This window comes from Falco rusticolus, chromosome 2 (assembly GCF_015220075.1).
Source record: "Falco rusticolus isolate bFalRus1 chromosome 2, bFalRus1.pri, whole genome shotgun sequence".
NCBI lineage: Eukaryota > Metazoa > Chordata > Aves > Falconiformes > Falconidae > Falco > Falco rusticolus.
The window spans coordinates 121,102,338-121,121,246 of NC_051188.1; the positions used below are offsets into that span (position 1 = coordinate 121,102,338).

An 18,909-nucleotide genomic window follows, 5' to 3' on the forward strand; every position below is an offset into this window, starting at 1 on the left:
TTTAATTGTTTTGGAGACATAAAATCTATTTCTGATCAATGCACAGCATTTCAATATAATCACCATTCCACACTTTAAACTGATTTCACCAGATAGCTTTGGCATTTCATACTAAGTTGTCTTTTCTTCATTATAAATTTGTGACATCACTGATTGTTGTGGGAAACCCTTGTTAAGCTTTTTTGATTGCAAACTGAGCTCTTTCTTTCAGCTCCAAAAGAAATACCAATTATTCCTTCTAAACTGAAACCGTCTGCTACCCCAGAAGTACAGCATGCGAAACCGGGTAATTGTGCACACCATTTTTATAAGCTGGTATGCAGAGAGAGATGTTCACTAAAAGCAAAACTTGCTAAAGAGGACAGGAGCTATGCAATACATAAGTGTCTTGACTAACTCATCGTTCTAAAATCGGACATTTGATGTTGCCTAACAAAAGGAATAAGAGTTAAGCACATCAGTTTCATGCGTTTGGGTCCAGTGATAAAAATATAAACTAGTTCTGTAACCTTTTTGAAGGACTGGAAAGGAAAAAACCTTCTTCTAGATGGCACAGGTTTGGTTTTTTTCTATCACTTACATAAACAATATATATGATTATTATTTCTATAATTTCCTTTGCCAGTCTCCATCTCCCACTTTCACACAAATGTACTATGGCAAAGGTGACATCTTTGCTAGCCACAATAGTTTGTTGATTCAAAGTAAATTGCTACTTGTGTGATCAGTAAGTCTTCCTGCAGGGAGCTCAATGGAAAGGATTGCCATTTTAGTGTAAGTAGGAGAGCTTTCTCAAGGTACAAGGGGAAACTTTCATATACATGTGAAATTCATTCTTTGAGCATGGGAGCATTATCATCATGTCATGTCTTTTTTTATTTTCTGCTTTTTTGATCAAAAAATAGATGTCTGAACTCATTTTCTTCTGATTTTGGATTAAGGGAGATGTATTTGTCTCCTTTAGTGATTTGGGTACTGGACCAATAAATATTATGGTGTGCATTACTAGAGCACTAAAATGTTTCTGTTCTCGTATCTTATAGCAGGTCAGTAAAATACAGGAGTTGCCTTTGATGTCTTACAATTGACTACAGGCTCTGATTTAAGATTTTCAGCAACATTTTTAGGCATTTCCCCTTCAGTATAGATGCTCTGGTATTTGTTATGGACAGCAATCTTTTCTTCAGTCAGAGCCTTCATCTGTCCTTTCTCACTATTCCCCCGTAACAAAAGAAATGTAGCTGTGGATTGAATCAAATAATGGATTCAAAATGTCCTGAGAATATAAATATGGGGAAGGAGCCTTAGAAGCAAACTTCCACACATAGCCATGAGCATACAGGCTGTAGTTCTATAGGAAACAAAACTTAAAGGAGTATAGGGTGTTATGCATAAGAGTAGGACTTAGCTGCATGCTTACCTAGTCTATTTAAAATCAAACAGACCAACCTCCTGAACTACTGGAATGATACACTTTTGGCTTACTGCTGATACATCTACTGATCTATTCAATTACACCTGAATTTTTCTCTTCTAGCCCCTAAACCACCAGTTCTGGAGCCTAAAACTTCTCAGACTGTTGAACAAACAAAAGCAACGCTAGGTAATACATGTTTCTGTAGCTGTTGGTCATTCCTCTGCAGTCCAAGCAGCAGTTTGTACTCTGTTACTTTATCTCATAGCTTTTACTGTATTTAATCCATTTCTCTGAGACAGGAAAAAAGTTAGGAAATAAGCATTCAGAAACAGCTTTTTCTAAACTTGGGAGAAAAAGCAACTTGAGTTTTTTTCATACAGTTTTACTGTTTCTATAGTGTAGTAAAATTTTGGGGATCAGAATTGTCTTCCATTTTGTTGGGAGTTTTTCTACAGCAGCACCTTTACATGTAAAAATCATCAGAAAGCCACTGGAAATAAAATTGAAAGACCAAGTGCAAGGTTGGTATTTTGAATGTTAGTCCTAATTAACTCTCAGTGAAGGATTCCTGTGGCACAAGGTGAATGTGTTAATTCTACTGTTCTTTTTTGAATCCTTCTGAATGTCACTTCGGCTTGAAAAACACCTTCGGTCATTTCATATGTCTGATTCTGCTCTGTTCTTTTGGTAAATGTCATTTGCTCTTCCACTGTATCTATTGTTACGAAACTTTTTCGTAGAAAGCAGTTTCATAGCAGTGCTTTATAAACATGAACAAAATTACTGACTATACTACCTGAAACTTGCTTTCAGATTGTCAGATTAACAGTCATATTTAGCTAATTACAGTTTCAACCCATGCACATTTGTGGGGAAGAAAGTTTCTAGGATGGTTGCTCTTAATTTTTACCATTTAGATGATGCTACTTCTTTTTTATTAACAGAATTCAGTGACTACAGATATGAAGCAGTTCCCTTTTTTATTATTTATTCCTTTACAGCATTGAATTTCTTTACAGTGTTGAAAATCGAGGACGTCTTTGCATATTTGGTCTACATACGTCTATTGATAGTTTAAAATCAACCTGCATTTCAAAAGAATTAACAGAATTATTATTTTTCCACTTGCAAAAATTAATTTTCTGACTTAATGAGAGGAACATCTTGATGTGATTGTAAGCTACAATTACATATTTTAAATCTAATTACTGACTTTTCCAGGGAAGAACAAGCAGAGATTTTGCTGGGGTAGTGATGTCAAGATTTTTGACAAGGCTTCTTAGCAAATCTGATTTTGCCATTTGCGTTTGTTCCCAGTAGCCATTTGTTGCTTCATTTTGGGCTTGAAGAATGTGATTTTTATGTGATACAGTAGAAAAGATAACCTTATAATCCAGTATATTTCTTTCAGCTCCTAAAGAAGCAAAACTCGTACCTTCTGCATCTAAACCTAGACCAGCTGCCAGACCCAAAAAGCCACGAACTAAACCTGGTAACTAACTTCCACAGCAAACATATTTTTTAACGTATCACTTAAGTATTATATGTTAGTTTAAATGTATTCTATGTGAAGCTCAGCATTCATTATCAGAAAAATGGACACTGAGGGGAGCTGTGCTCTATGAGAAATAATTGAACCAAAAGAATTTGAAGCAAAGCAAAAAAACTTAATTTTTATATCCCAAACCAACAAGTTGCATGGCCTGGCATTGAAGCATTTTTTTCCTGCTTTTCATTTCAAAATAACAAGTTTTCCAACTTAGTTCAGTGCAGGGTTCAGAAAATGCAAATTCTCCAGCTTTGCTGATGGTTATAGCATCGTGCCTAGAACCATAGGGTTTGTGTTGATTCAATGATCATTAATGCATATGTAGACTTACCTGAAACAGGAAATGAGTGAAATTCTGCTCTGGAATGTAGTGAAGGCCTATTTTATGATGGCAAAGGAAATTGCACCTTCACACCAGGGTTAGATTTAGTCTATGATATATGTCAAAATAAAAGGTAAGTGGCATTTTCTGGACCCGAAGAATAAGGGAATATAGTTACAAAGTTATTACTGGTGTTACATGGTTTGTAATGAAGTTAGAAAGCTTAAAATTGCATAATTGTACATTTTAAGAATATATTACTTAATCTTGGAAGAGATCAGGCAGTATTATTAAATTCTTTCCAGATTATCTGGTTTATTTTTTTGCTCATAAAAATAATTGCTGTCTGAGGCCAAATAACTCCTTGTGAAAGTTGTTAATTAAATTATAATTATGACTTGGAATTTTCTCAAAAGAGTGCACATAATTAGTCTTTCATGGTGATTACAGCTCCTACAATATTTTTAGTGTAGGTTATCCAGTATTTTATTACTAGAATTATCACATTTCTCTCTGCTGTAGATGCCAGTGTCTGAATACAGATCTGAATCCTGCATGGTTTTCGTTTGTGGTTGGGTTTCAGGGGTTTTTTTAAACAGCAGATATAAAAACAACTCATTTGGAAACTTACATAAAATTCTTTTACACCCTTGGACTGTCAAGATAAACACTATATTGATGTTATAGCTATATAACAGGGTTTTATATAACTACAAAGAAAACTACAAGATTCCGTATGTGTGTGCGTGCCTCTTGTTTGTCCTCTCCCTGTTAGTGTTTTCACTGATCCATCAGATGGAATCCTAAGAAACTTTTTTTAATCATAATTAAGCTTGTAATGATCTTGCTGTAAGTAGGTGTTTGTGAATTTGGCATTTGTTCTGATGGGACAAATGGTGATATTCTTGCTCAGGAATTATTATGTGAGGCACAAACTATACAGTGCATGGGAATAACCTGGCTTTTAGGTAGGTGGCAAGCTGGCCAAAGAGCAGGATCCCCTCTGTATTCCAGCGTCATCTGGAAATTCAGCTTAAATGAGAAACTTGTGTCATGACAGTGGTTGTCACCTTTCCTTAACAACAAATCAAAATAATGAGGAATATGTGCCGTGTTGATACTGGATCACTGACTTACTAATGACCCACTTTGGGTCAAACAGAATTCCTGGAAGTTTAATTTGACTCTCATTGTTAGTAAGACTTCTGTACTGTTTCTGGTAAAGTATTTCTCTTTTTGGAGTGGAGAATAAACTTAATTTTAAAAACTCCCAAAGTTATAAACAGTTTTCAGTGTTTCCAACCAACCAACTGTACATTCAAGTGAAAGTTTGCAGCTTCATTCTTTTTCTTGGTATTAGGTATTTTATTCTGTTGCCTGCATGAAAAAAAAGTTCTTGCTGCCAGTGTGATCATGTCCAGCCATTGCACTCACTTGTACTGTTGTTAGCATTCTCTAAACATACGAAGTTTCCTTTTTTCAGGAAAGGAAATGCTAATGAATTTTCTACTGTGCATCCAATGGCACTGCAACATTTTCTTTCCAGAAAAGTGTAAGAACAGCTCTTTATAACAAAACTCTGTTGAGCCCCTGTAGATGCATTATAAATTTGCACTCTTGTGCCTCTAGTACAGAATGCTAGTTCTTACTATTTGTAGATTTCCATAATCTCAGTACAGTACTGAAGTTAAGATAGCATAGTGTTAGATTGGTGCATACGTGTAGTTGTTCCTTTTACAGTCTTATCTCCGTTACCAGGACTGTGAGGGTCGTGGAAGCACTTCTAAACATGATCTACTGAAGCACAGTGTACCAAGGACCATGCCTTCTCGGCCCGTGGAAACTGCCTGATAACTTGGTGCATGGCTCTTCTGTCCTTCACAGCCTCAGCTTACCTGGTTGCTCAGTGCCTACAACCTAATCATCTGATAAATTGTTAATTAATTGTTAATTGTTAAATAATATTGAGAGTAACTTTTGTGTCAGTCCTCCTATACTGTCTGGGAGTTTTATTTAGATGCTATGTTTTCACAAAGGTCAGAGGAAATGAAAGGCGTTTTATTTCCTCCCAATCTTATTCTCCTCTTGTCATCATCCCAAGAAATTCATCTCCCAGCTCTACCTTTTTGTCTAGAAAATCTACATCAAATGTGAATTATACATCTATTAATGAGCTTCTTTTAAATAACCTGAAAATAAACCATTACCAGAGACTTTCAGGATTGGGAGGAGGATGACAATGTTTAATTTTGTTTGAAAAAAAACCAAAGAAATTAAAAATAAAAGACAGATTGGAGTGATTCAAGATCATCAGAAAAACAGGCTACAATGTATATATGGTCCCAGGTTAGTTCTGGAAGAATGTGCAGAGTACCTAACGTGTAGGTTAGTATGCCTGTTACTGGGTTTCCCTCTGTGGATTTAGCGCAGAGTGTAGTGCTGAGGATGGGTACGTTATGCAGTACTCGCTGCTGCCATGTGTAGAAAAAGTCTCCAGTTGTTAGATAGGTAAGAATTCCCTGCTGATCTTTGTCAGGACAGAGCAGCACTTCCAGATGCGACACTTCAGAGAACTTGGCAAAGAACAGAGATCAGACTAGTGAAGGATTTTTCCATAGTTGCTTATGTGTATTCTCATTGTTCACCTTTTGACCCCACCTAGTACCAGAGCCCTGGGAGCAGGGACTGATGGCACTGGTTGGGTTGGATTTGAGCTTTTTTTCTTTTTAAAAAGAACAGGGCTGTCACTTCATGTGAGCCACTTCATGCATTACCATTTTAAATGACTTGGCTTTAAAGGGAACTGTCCAGAGGAGAGATTTACCTACTCAGCAACTGTTAGTTTAAAGATCTGATTCCCAGACAACATAGGAAAACTTAATCGTTGCTCGTTGTCAGATTTTTTTTCCAACTTTTCAGTTCCCAATAAAGCTGCTTCTTCAAAACCTGAAGCCTTTTTGCATCCAGAATAGCCTATGACAGTGCTGGGTAATTGCTATGTCCTTTCACAAAATCACCGAAGAGATGAGGTTGGGAGGGACCTCTGGAGCTCATCTGGTCCAGCCCCCTGCTCCAGCAGGGCCACCTAGAGCCCTGCCCAGACTGTCCCTTCAGTATCTGCAGGGACTGGGACTCCACAACCTCTCTGGGCAACCAGTTTACTTAATTGCCTGAATTATTTATCCTGAACACATTTTGGAGTATTTTGTTTTCTTAGAGTAGGTGCAACAGTGTCAAATACATCAATTATTAACTATAGCAAATGCCATTAAATAAATGAGGGAAGATTTAAAATTTGCATGAGATACGTCAGTTTCTTTATTCAGTCTTTCAAACTTAAACACGATCCCCCCCCCAAATATAATTCCCTCATCATAAACCTTCATGCAAGGAAATAGAGACCTTTAAATTAATAAAGTGATTTTGTATCTAAACTGGCAGAGTTTTGGGTCTCAGATTTTATTTCATTTAAAAGTACTATGGTAAATTCCTCAAAATCAGTGTACTTGTGCGTCTTAAAATGTTTGTGCATTTCAACATGACAATTTGTCAGTATGTCCAAAAGTAAAGTCTGAGGCACACTGTACAATATTAATTAATCGTTTTTTCTTTCCTGATTAAAATCTATATCACGATAAAGAGAGAGACAGCACCAGGAAGTATAGGTAATAAACCATAGGCTGACAAGAGTCAAAGCAGAGTAAACAAGCAAAGTAAAGTTTGAAGGTTTGGATAAGCATGTTGCTTACTTAATGATTGGAGATGTATTTAAGATTGAAAATGGAAGTTGTAAAGTCATGCTAATACTAAAGAGTTCTACCAACTTTGTCTTCAAAGGTGTTTATATTTTCCAGAGTCTTTGGAGTTCTTTCAAACTTAATTACTCTAGATAGAGGTGGGAAGCTTTTTAACTCTATTATCTAATGTGCTGTAACACTAGATAACATACTGGGATCTTCAGCCTTACTTTCTTTGAGTTTGCAATTATTTACACCTAAAATCTTTCACGTCTAACTTTTGCATCACTGTGGAAGAAACTCGGAAAAATTAATAGAAAGATTTACTGAAGAAAACAGGTTTCTCTGGAGTTGTCTTTTTTTCAGTGGTCTACAGCCATAAAGAGGAAAAAATACTGTCAGGAAAACAGGAAGGTGAAGACTGAGCACACTCCTCTGCCAGCTACAGTGTTCCTGTAGCATAAATGCACCTTTTATTTTCAAAGAGCAGCAGAAGCCACACAGGGTAGTTACTGTTGCTTAAGAGTATTCAGTACAATTATTACTTACTCAGTGTTTCCATCTGAATAGTAGAGAGGTTGTGGGTTTCAACTGGGAAGCAAGAGCAGCCTAGTAATACCAGAAGTTGAGAAACAGAGACAGATACACCTGTATTTCTTTCAAGAAAATTCTCTTTATTCCAGCAGCAACCATTCCGGTGTCAGTCACTACTAGGACTCCCTACACATACGAACATCCAAAGACTGCGGAGGGTAATGATTACAAACCACCTTCAGTCATTCTTCTTTCTGCTGATCTGATAACATGTGCAGTTGAGAACACTGTTTCCTCCAGGCTTCTTGCTTATTCATCTGTGGTCCAAACCCAGCAAATGGAAATACAGTCTTGGTGCTTTGTTATTGCTCCATGTTCCTAGCATGGAGATAGTATCTTCTAAAAGGCAGTATACCACTTCAAAGCTATCTGATTAGAAACTTCAATTATATTAGAAGAAAGAATAAGAATAATAAGAACTATTGCAATAATAACTATAAAACTAAAGATAAATAATCTAAAAATCACATTTAAAACTACAAACTGCTGAACCATTTCTGCAGAAGGAGGAGTTCTTTGGTGCACATAACCAAGTATTGCTTGATAATTTCTCAAATTTGTGGAAAATATTGGATCTTTTCAATTATTCCATGAAAACTTGTGTTCAGTTTAAGAAAGGAAAAAATATTCTAGTATTAGTGAGGAGGAAAGTTTGTATAAACTAGTTAGCTTTTTTAGTATGGGAATGTATGTTTAGTGATGTGTTTAATAGGTATAACTGTATACTAAAACCAAAGGTGTCCTTTGCAGTAAGCCTTGAAATGTTACATCTAATTCAAAGAAAGATTTGAGTCACTGATTGCATTTACTGTGTGGATTGTATTCTGAGAAGCACCTCAAGATGTTTTCAGAGGTATAGCTTTACTCTAAAACCTGGATGAAGTCAGCTGCTTTACTGGATGAGGATGGCTTTAAGTCTGTGGTTAAATTATTTTACTAAATAGAGTAAGTTTGTTCTGGTTAATAAGCAACAAATCACTTAGATTCACTGTTTCCAACTGCACTAAGTCCTGCTTCATAAAGTACTCTCAAAATTCTTCTAATTACCTTGATTTGTCAAGATCAACATTGGGTAACAGTGTTTACTTAGCATTATTTCTTAGCTCTCTCTTCTTTTGCTTTTGGCTAAACTCTTAGAAGCTAATTTTGCTGCAAAGGAACACCCAGCTCTTTGATTACCTCTTTCTTCAAAGGCTCTGTCTGCTTGTTTTGTCCATATCCAATAATACCTCATGCATAAACCCACAGCAACATTTTTTCCTCTCTATTCCTTGATACAAACTGAAGGTCATTTCCTAGACTTCATTTCTTCATTGCTGAATGTGAATGTGATTCTTCTGTGGGACACCATTTACTTTCAGTTTAAATACTGGTTTTTACAAACCAAGTTTTTTCTGGTATCCAAAATCACAGCCCACACGCTTGAAGCCCAAATCATGTGCTAAGACTGAAACACAAGTGAAATCTGATAGAGTACTTCTTTTGAGATTGTGTACTTGGAGGCTTGCTTTTAGTGCGGAAAGTAAAAATGTGAACATCTTCAACTTTTTTTTCCTGGAGGAGGGGAGAAGGAAGTCATGCATCATTCTGGGATAATATTTATAGAAAGAGAAATGAAATTGCTTCAGAAAACAATTTGCAGACCGAACAATTTTATTCTGAATATCTGAAGTTTTCTAAGAACTCACTGATTTTTGAAGGCAACCTGAAAAAAGAAATGTTTTGTAGAAAAAGATTTAAAATTTGAATTCTGAAGGTAATTGATTATTTAAATGGCAAAGTCATAGCATACCAGGGATATGTAGTGAGCATAACTAGTTTAAGTTTTCTGTACAGTATTTGGCCGTTGTTGACAGAAAGAAGTTAATTCTTGTCGTTTTGGCTTTTTTTCCTTATTTGCAACGATATTAATACCAGGCTGTATCATACTGTGAATGGTAATAGAAGTGTAAGAAATACTGTAGTATTAAAAGCATCAATTGCAAACAAATTTTTGTGGTTTTATTTATTGTAAATCCCATTTTAAAATACATGTGTAAGAGTGCTTGGGAGAGAAGTGAGTATGTATAGGTTATAGAAAAGGTTCTATCTTTAGGTGCATATGTCTGTATGTTATATATTATTTTAGTTCTTACTGCCTTGAGAAGGTAGTTTATTAATTAATATTAATTTAATATATTTTCTGTGCTGCCAGGAAATTTTTATAGATTCTACCATTTCATTATTTAGGATCATGATATGGGTTTTTTCCTCCATTTCCCCCCCCCTAGTTTGGCATAGTTTGTGAGAAGGAAAAAAGGATATGATGTGTTTGTTTTAAGATCCAAATTGTAAGGGGATGTAATGAGAAGAAACTAAAAGGCTTTCTCCAAATAAGCTTTTTGGGGGGTAATTATATAGCTGTACCAATAGCAGCCTTTTAGTCCTCTGCTTGACTGCTCACCTTAGAGGAAAAACCGACCTGTTTTGCCACGGTCAGCATGCCAATTTCAAGAAGCAGCAGACTTCAGTATGGGGACATCTGACATTTTTGTATAATGAGTCCCTCGATGCCTCTGACTTAAGCTGTATGATCTCTTCCCTTGCTTATTCTAGGATTTACTGACTTCTTTTAACATATTTTTGCTTCCATTGCCACCAAATTTGTGCAATTGTATTTTTCTTATTGAACCTGAAGTTTAATTGTCCATGATTTTAAAAAGTAAAAGTTAGTTTGAAGATCCCTGTTACGGTGGTGTAGTGTTAGCACCTGCTTTTATACTTAACCAATGGAGTAATTTTAAGTTTTCTGGAGTACGTTCCATACTTACCTTGTCACACTGTTTCTGTTGCAGTCTTGGAACCTATTACACTTAGAATTGAACCATCAAGGTCAACGATAGGTAATGATATTTCCGTGGCAAACTGTCATGTTTGCTTTTTTTTCATCACAGAAAGCATCACTGAAATTAATCGCCTTATGCCTTAGGATTGTTTCATTAAACTTCATTTTTCTTCTAGGTATTTCTCTTGCTTGGTGTTCCTGAGAGTTGGGTGTATTGCTCCCTTCACAGTTGGAATGTCTCCTTTTTAAGAAAATTATGCTGGCAGCTCTGAATCACCTTTCTCATAATTATGCTTGTCTGCGCTTGTCCCAGCTTTTTATTTTATAAAATAAAACCTGAGCTTCAAAAATTACTAAAACTCCACATTCTTGCTTAGATTGTTGTAAACACACGGAGAATATTACCTGGCTTTCTTTCCTACTTCCTATAAAAATACTTTTTTTCTCTGTTGCAGGTTTGAGGTTTCTTTGTGTGTTCAGTTTGATATCAGATACTAATTGCTGTGCAATTTAACCAACTTATTACCCACATTTTCTCTTCCAGCTCCAAAGGAAACTCAGCATGTTCCTTCTAAACTTAAAACTTCATCCAAACCTCGTATCTCACAGGCCAAAGATGGTAAACTGCTTTGTGTGATTATTTCTAATATAGTTTATATTGCATTGAAATGTGTTTCTGAGCAGCTGTTTAGTTGTCTGAGCCAGCTGAAACGTAATGAGGTTCTGTTCAGCTGTGTCTTCAGTGTGCAGTTTTCAGAAGTAGTAACATTTACTAGGTGTTCTTCATCATGCAAAAGAATAAATCTTTGCTACTTCATGGCAGCAGGATGAGAATATTGTTGTTAAACTCAGATTACAGTGGTAACTAAAGCAAATAGGTGGGAATCAAAATACCTATTATGGTTACTTATGTACAAAGAATTGTTTGTACCACCTTGCTTTGCATTGTTAGAATAAATATGTTTCCTTTTAAGTTGCAATTACTTGATTTCATTACACTATTATTTTCTGCATTAATTAGTAAATTACTAAGTGCATAGTTAGTATTTTTTAATAAATATTAATATTTATTAGCATTAATGATAATTTATGCTGTATTCCAAAACACTGGATTTTATACTGTCATTCAATGTGAGTGCAGTTGAATTCAGTGATGGGCAGAAAAAATTACTCTCTGTCCTTTGCTATCAAGTTGGTAATATCAACAGAAAATTATAAGGGTATCAAATATCAACTTATGTTACCTTTTGGTAATTGTGAAAAGAATTATGGTAATCACTTTACTGAAGATCTTTAAATTGCAGACATAGAACAATATTTTTGAAATCTGATGTTATCAGCTATTATTTCCTCATGTAGGAAACAGTCAAAATCCTTGTTCTCCCATAATTTTTTAACCATGGCAGCTAGTTATAAAACATGGTTTCCAAACTAGAACTTAAAATGCAGCAACAAAAATGGTAGGGTAGTCTGGCCTTCTCAAAAAATAGTTTTGTCATACAAATGTTACAGGTTTTTACTGTTCTGTGTGGGTTTTTTTATAAAAAGAATTACTGTTTCTTCAAGAATCTATAACATACAGAACTTTTTTTACAGTATCATCCACTTATCTTATGACTGTCTTAAAAAATGCAAAGAATTGTTGGTTGCCACCCATACGGAAGAATAGACAGAGAGGGATACCATTTCTGTTGTGCCTGTGTTTCTAATGTGAGAAATGCAAGAAAATAGCATCAATTTCACATCCTGATGCCCCTTAAACACCTGATTTATTTCAGATCCATGCCAGTTTAGAGCTGAAGTATATGATCATGCAATGCAGTACACCGTAACACTCTTTAATAATACAACATCCAGAAAACAAGCAAGTGGTCTCTGATTCCAGGCGTATATAAACTACATTTGAAATACACCACAAAGGGAAGAGATTTCTGTCCCTAAAAAGCCATTTGCTGAACAAGGGAGTGATAGATTTTTGGATGTCTCATTGAAGCCCATGGGAGAGCTAAGCTCACGCTGTTTCAGCTTACACTGCTTTCTCAGAGACTCCATTTAATGTAACAGTTTTTGTATGAGGCAGCATACTTAGTACATAGTTCAAAATGCAGTTACTAGGCAAGGAATACTAATTGTAAGTGGAGTTATTCCCTTAAATTTTCATAACAGCTTTTATGTTTTGTTTCTGATATGGTCCTGGAATGTGTAGCGCTTAGAACTGATCAACTAAAACCAACAATGTTTTACTTACAGGGACCATCATGTTTAGCTTTTTTCTCAGTATACACTGAGCACCACAAGTATATCTACATTGTACTCTGCTGTCATATTCTTTTACTATTAAATTTAGTTCTTTTGTAAGTTTCTTTGTGATTTTACACTAACAGTTCATAATCATGTTGTTCATTTTTTCATGTGTGCTGTAAAGGGGATGGAAGCACCACATTCTGCCTTTGACTGCATGTGTCTCTACTCAGTTTCTGTCATGTGCTGCTTCATCTTTTATACTAGTCCATCCATCCTGGCCTTGCTTTATGCCTTCCTGTTACAGAGGTTCTCCATCAGCGCTATTTCTTTGTGTACCAGACACTCATAGGTCTCCATTACTCACTCATACAAGCTTTCTGTGTTTCCAGAAGGTCCCAAAGGCATGTTGTTTTTTATTACTACGCCTTCTGTCAGTCTCAGTCCTTGAAAGATTTTAATAGTCGCATTATTTTTTTTTTATTTTAGTTCCAAAAGAAACACAGCAGGTTCCCTCCAAACCTAGAACATCACCAAGCTCAGAGGTGCCACAAACCAGGCCTGGTAAGCACATTGTTTCTTTATCTTATCATACTGATATGTGTGTGTTACAAATTCTGCTGTGATCAGTGGAGCTTCATAGTTACATGCATCCCTTGGGTGTATATGTTGGAGCATCCCTTGAGGCATAAAATCCAATATCACATGGCATGACATGTGGAATTCATAAGCAATCTGGTAAGTTTAAAATCTCTATCTTCAGTTCTTTTTTACATTTTAAGTCATTTCAACAGTGGGCATTTTCTGTGCAGATGTCAGTGAAAATAGGTCTTTTCTGTGTGAATTTTCTTGGGGTTTGGGAATGTGAAGGTGAAAAGGAAGGCTGTCATTGCAAAGAGGAAGGGTTTTTTCCATATTGCTCAAATTGTGTACTTTTTTTTTTTCTTTACCAGGCATAATCATTCATTTATACTTTTCAGTTCACTTTTGCACAGCCCTTAAGTTGTTCAGAGATTTGAGAATGTGTAATACCTTTTATAATGTTGTTTACACAGCTTAGTATAGAGCAGTATACCACCCTGGGCTAAGTAAGGACAGAAGAAGAAAGTTATACAAGTCACACTAGCAATTCCTGAGGTACCGTGGTGGGTTGACCCCAGCTAGCAGCTGAGCACCAAGTAACCACATGCTCATTCCATTCTGCAGTGGCATGAGGGAGAGAATCAGAAGAGCAAAAGAGAGGGAAAAAACCCCATAGTTTAAGATAGAAACAGTTTAACAAGGGAAGGATGAAAAGAGGGGGGAAAAACAAGTGATACTAAGGCAACCACACACCACATTCCACTAGCAGACAATGCCAGTCTGGAGCAGTGGGCCCTTTGAAAAGTTTTGTTGCTAAGCGTGACATTATATGAGGAGGAATATCTCTTTGGTCAGTGTGGTTCAGCTGGCCTGGTTGTGTCCCCTCTTGCCTCAGCATCTTGCCCCACCCCCAGCCTACTTGCCTGGGCGCAGAGTGAAAACCAAAGAAGTCCTTGATGCTGTAACAAGTACTGTTCAGCAGCAGCTAAAACATTGGTGTGTTACCAACACTGCCTTGGTCATGAATCAGAGTACCACAGGGGCTGCTATGAAGAAAATAAACTCCACCCCAGCCAGACCCAGTACAGGTATCCAGAGTATGTACTGTATTAGATGGTGCTCCTGGAGAAATGGGCAGAAAGATGATAACAAAACTTCCTTTTCCCCCCACCAAGTCTGCACCTATTGTTTGAATCCAAACCTTGTAATAATTTAGGAGAGTGTACAAAGCTGAAGGTGAAAACCACCCACTGTTTCTTTATGGCTTGTTGCAAAAGTTTTGGATTTATATTTGGGCTCTATTCTCTGTTAGAGCTATTGCCTTGAACTGGAGGCAACTTTGAGCAGCATAATACTGTGACGTATTTGAGCTTCAAGAGGTGACCATGTGTCATTGGCTGTAGCAGGGATGCTGTGATCATTGTGGAAGTAGTTATTGTAATGTTTTGGTTGTTCTTGGTAATACTTGGTTTTGCTTTTTATCATGCTAATGCAGTGCTGTAACCAATTACATTTAGAACTGAGAAACCAAAGTCAACAGTAGGTAATGATGCTTTCTTACTTCAATAGTCATGTTGTCTTTCCTCTTCAACACAAGTCATTAGGAGTAGTCCTGCACAAAATTGTCACCTTTCTTTGTATAATTTATTATCACCTTTAGTAATTTAACAGTCAAGATTCTCTGCCTCTTTTCTTACTTTCTACAAAACAGTTGAGGAGGATTCTTGTGCCTTTCAAGTTGTTATGCATGTAACATAGGGTAAATTCCTTTGGTATTTAATGGTAAGTGGCAGAGGGCAGATGAGAACAGAATCCTAACTTGGTGTTCTCACTCATACTGTAGAGGTGGCAGTGTTCTAGTTAGTCATATGGTCTGGGTGAGAAGAGCTGCATGCTGCGAGCTTTGTTTCTCTGCTTCCCTTCCCCTGCAGTTGTACTGAATGAAATTCAGTCCTTCACAGAGGTCTGAAAAATAATTGTTTCACTCCAACTTCAATTCCACTGTCAGAACAGAATCATTTCAGTGATCTTTGTGTCATATGATCCCTTGAGGCAGATCCATTTGACTGAGGCATTTTTATCATTTGAAGCTAGTATTGTGAATCATTCCAGTACAATGCCCATTACAGAGCAGTGGTGTGTATGTATTTTCAGCTACTTACTTTGTTTTCTTCTTTTTTTTATTTAAGTCCTCATTTTAAATAGAACCAATAATTCCGCCACATGTTTAGTTGATGTTATGTCACAGAAGATTATTTCTTTTCTTTATAGCCTGATATTGTTCAAAAAAACCCCTTCTCTTTTCCATCACTTCCACAGAATATCTTCAGTTCAAATCTTTTCTGTTTTTGTTGACTGTTACAGTGGTAGTAGACACTGATGCCTTGGAAAATTTTAGTACAGTGTAACCCAGTTTCTTTCTTTCAGCTCCTAAAGATACACATCATGGGCCTTCCAAACCTAAAACATCACCCAGTCCACGTGTTCCTCCAACTAGAGCAAGTATGCCTATCAATACTTTGCCCTTTAGTGCATGAAAGTTTTATCAGTTTGAAAATTGCCAGAACTGATGAGTTCTTTGAAGGTACACTGATACTTCTTGAGTAGGCTGTGTTTACTGTCATGATCAAGTTTTGCTGTATAGCTGTCATGAAACAAGATAATCAGCTAGATATTTGTACATGTTGATAACTTGTATAATGGTAGGGACATGGGGGTTAACACTTATGTTGAGCCCTTGCTCATAGGAAAATCTGCATCTTAATTTCCACAGAATGTGACAGAGGTATTTTCTAGTTATTCATTTACAAGTGTAAAATTACAGTACTTCCCTGTTCTCAAAACTTTGGAAATAGTTCTCTCCATTTAAAAATTAGTGGTAAATTTCCACATTTCTTCCGCTTTGACTGCTTTGCTGGAGATTTTTCATGCAGAGTTGATTTAAATGAGCAGCAGATTTTTTGAGTATGAAACGCTTCTGAAGTGTAACTAGGCAAACTGTTAGAACTACAGCAGTCTTTAGTCTCTGCACTAACATAATATTGATTACATTGATGGGAGATCTCTTTGTGATTATTTTCAAATGGAAGAAATACTTCCTAAAAAATTTCTTTGCAGCAAATGAATCTCCTGTCAGGAAAATCAAAAGACTGACATTGAAGCATCAGCCTCAATAACATGTTCAAAACTTTGCTCATCTTCACAGGTCCAAAAGAAAGTCGACGAGTCTCTTCCAAGCCCAGAGCATCACCAAGCCCAGCTGTACCCCACACAAAACCTGGTAAATACATTGTTGTTTTGTTGTGCTTGAGTATTCAGGCTTTCTTTTGGGTTGTCTTTCCTCAGTGAATCAAGCGTTAATTAACATCTCTTCATGTTACACACAGATTTTCTAATGTTCGTTACATACACATTTAAAGGAGGATAGAGCTGATTTTTATTTTTAATGGCTGAGTTTTGATGAGCTATATATGCTTTTCAGCCACATGAGAGCTGTCACTGATGAATAACCTGTATAGCAAGATAGACAACATACAAACATTGTAAGAATGTTCATGGAAGAAACTGCATCTCTTCTGTCCCTATCAAAGGATGCTTAAAGAGAAACAAATCTGATGGCTTTAGTGTATGACTCTGAATATCTGTAACTCAAACAAATCTTTGTGTGCCCTGGTAATGGAATTTGAGCCTTAAAATTATACTTAAAAGGGTTTTAGGTACTAGTGAGTTGCCAAACCTCTAATTCCTGATGGTTCTGAGAGCATCAGTTGAACCTTCCTTTTGAGTGAGTGCATATTCACTGATTCCACCAATAAATAACTACAGTAAAAACCCCAACCTGGTTTTAGTATCATTACAATTTGAAAAGAAATCAGGCATCTAAAAGAGAGTATTTTTAACCCTTTTGCTTTTACTTATCACTAATTCTGTGTACATACCTGTTTTTATGAAGTTTAGGCACCTACTATATTTACAGTTGAACAATAAAAGACAGCAACAAGTAAAGATGTTACCTTGGGCTGGTCATTATTGCTTTTTCCCTGCTGCTTCTTGGACCAAAGATTATGTATCATTAGCCTGTTTTTCATGTCACCTGTCTGTGGTTTTGGTTTGTTTTCTTTTCTTCTTCCTGAACTTAATTCTACTCTGTCCAGGTATTGAAAGATTCCTAGCTGTTCTGTTGTTTTCACAGAAAATTTCTTTCGCTCTCACACACATTGTAATTCCTTTGACACCTGCAGGAGACAAGCATGCCATGGGTATTGCAGTTATAAGCTCTGAGATACAGATGGAAACGTGCAATCTAGCAGTCTGTGTTCCTTCAGGTTTTGTTCTTTCACTCCAGATTTTGCTTACTTGATCAATTTCCCACCCATGTTTTCCTTCATGTTTTTCTTATTCTTTAAATTCCAGTGTGTATCTGACACTCAGTTTTTCAGTGTTTCATGTAAGGGTTGTGTTTTTCTTTGCAAGCACAAGGCACGCAATACCTGTGCAATAAATCTGTCTAATTTCTGAAGAGTATAAACTCTTAAAACAGGTCTTTTCTTTCAGCTCCTAAAGAACCACAGCGTACTCCCGTTAAACCTAAAGCAGCTCCCATCCCAGATGCTCCACACAGCAAGCCTGGTAAGTTATCTGGTCTTTTGTCAAGCTGCAGTTGATAATTGAGAAACGGCTTTCAGGGTGGGCAGTGGGGGGAGTTGTCAACAGTACATCTGCTGGTACCTGGGTGTCATTCCAGCTTAAGAGACCTCTGCAATGCTGCACTTAAGTCATGCCACTGAAGGGAACTGCAGCAGTTCAATATAATTTTTATATATATATATATTTTATGCAGATATTGCCAGAAGAAGAAATAGTGGTGACCTTGTATGTTTAAATCAATAATAAAAAGTTGTTCACAGCTTGAATCTGAGCAACTCACTTCGGTTGTTTGCACCATGTTTTTGAAGCTTTTATGAGAGAAGCCTCCTAAAGCTGTTGCAGTACTTTTCCTTTATATATACATTTTCATCCAGATTAGGCTGAGGATTCCCTTCAGTTTTATTTTGATTAGGAGACTCCCCATCATAAATCTGATTGACCTGTATAAGATAATCAGTGATTTCACTGAAGGGTTATTATTGTTGGGTTTTAAGTATGTAGATGTTAAAACAAACAAAAAATTGAACTCTTTGTAACCACATATTTCTGAGGGTAAATGCCCATTGCTGTTTTACAACATCCCTTTCCCGGCATATATAGTATAGTGCTGAAGGTTGGGGTGTTTTTAAGGGGGTGGGAGGGAAAGGGAGAGTCCCTTCATTATTCTGTGCATTTATCCACATTTTTTCCAGCAGAAATCATTCCAACCTTCCATGAACCAGATACTACCATGATTCCTCATATTCCTGAAAGAACAAAGGCCACGTTGGGTAATCATGTGTATTTCATGAATAGTTACTCTATTTTCCATTCTTGTTAGAGAAGCTCTTCTTAGAGAGAGCTCATCACATGATATTAAAAACTAATAATGAAGTTTTGCTCTGTTCTAGATACTTGCTTGCCCTTTGATCTCAATAAGGGTAATAATGCATGAGCTGATTTACTTGTGAAGGTTCTTTTCTTCATCTTCTAGCCTTTCCAGTCAGGATGATGTAA

At 36.5% G+C, this 18,909-nt stretch overlaps 1 protein-coding gene across 1 annotated transcript in view; it reads left to right on the forward strand.

The window, feature by feature from the left end:
- LOC119143563 (ABI family member 3 binding protein) overlaps positions 1–18,909 on the forward strand; it is a 144,031-nt gene that overhangs the window by 76,100 nt on the left and 49,022 nt on the right. The window contains exons 28-38 of the mRNA XM_037377939.1: positions 212–286; positions 1,538–1,603; positions 2,829–2,909; positions 7,709–7,777; positions 10,454–10,501; positions 10,988–11,062; positions 13,174–13,248; positions 15,694–15,768; positions 16,472–16,546; positions 17,821–17,895; positions 18,606–18,683. Coding sequence (XP_037233836.1) covers positions 212–286; positions 1,538–1,603; positions 2,829–2,909; positions 7,709–7,777; positions 10,454–10,501; positions 10,988–11,062; positions 13,174–13,248; positions 15,694–15,768; positions 16,472–16,546; positions 17,821–17,895; positions 18,606–18,683 — 792 coding nt within the window. The remainder of the gene's footprint in view (positions 1–211; positions 287–1,537; positions 1,604–2,828; positions 2,910–7,708; positions 7,778–10,453; positions 10,502–10,987; positions 11,063–13,173; positions 13,249–15,693; positions 15,769–16,471; positions 16,547–17,820; positions 17,896–18,605; positions 18,684–18,909) is intronic.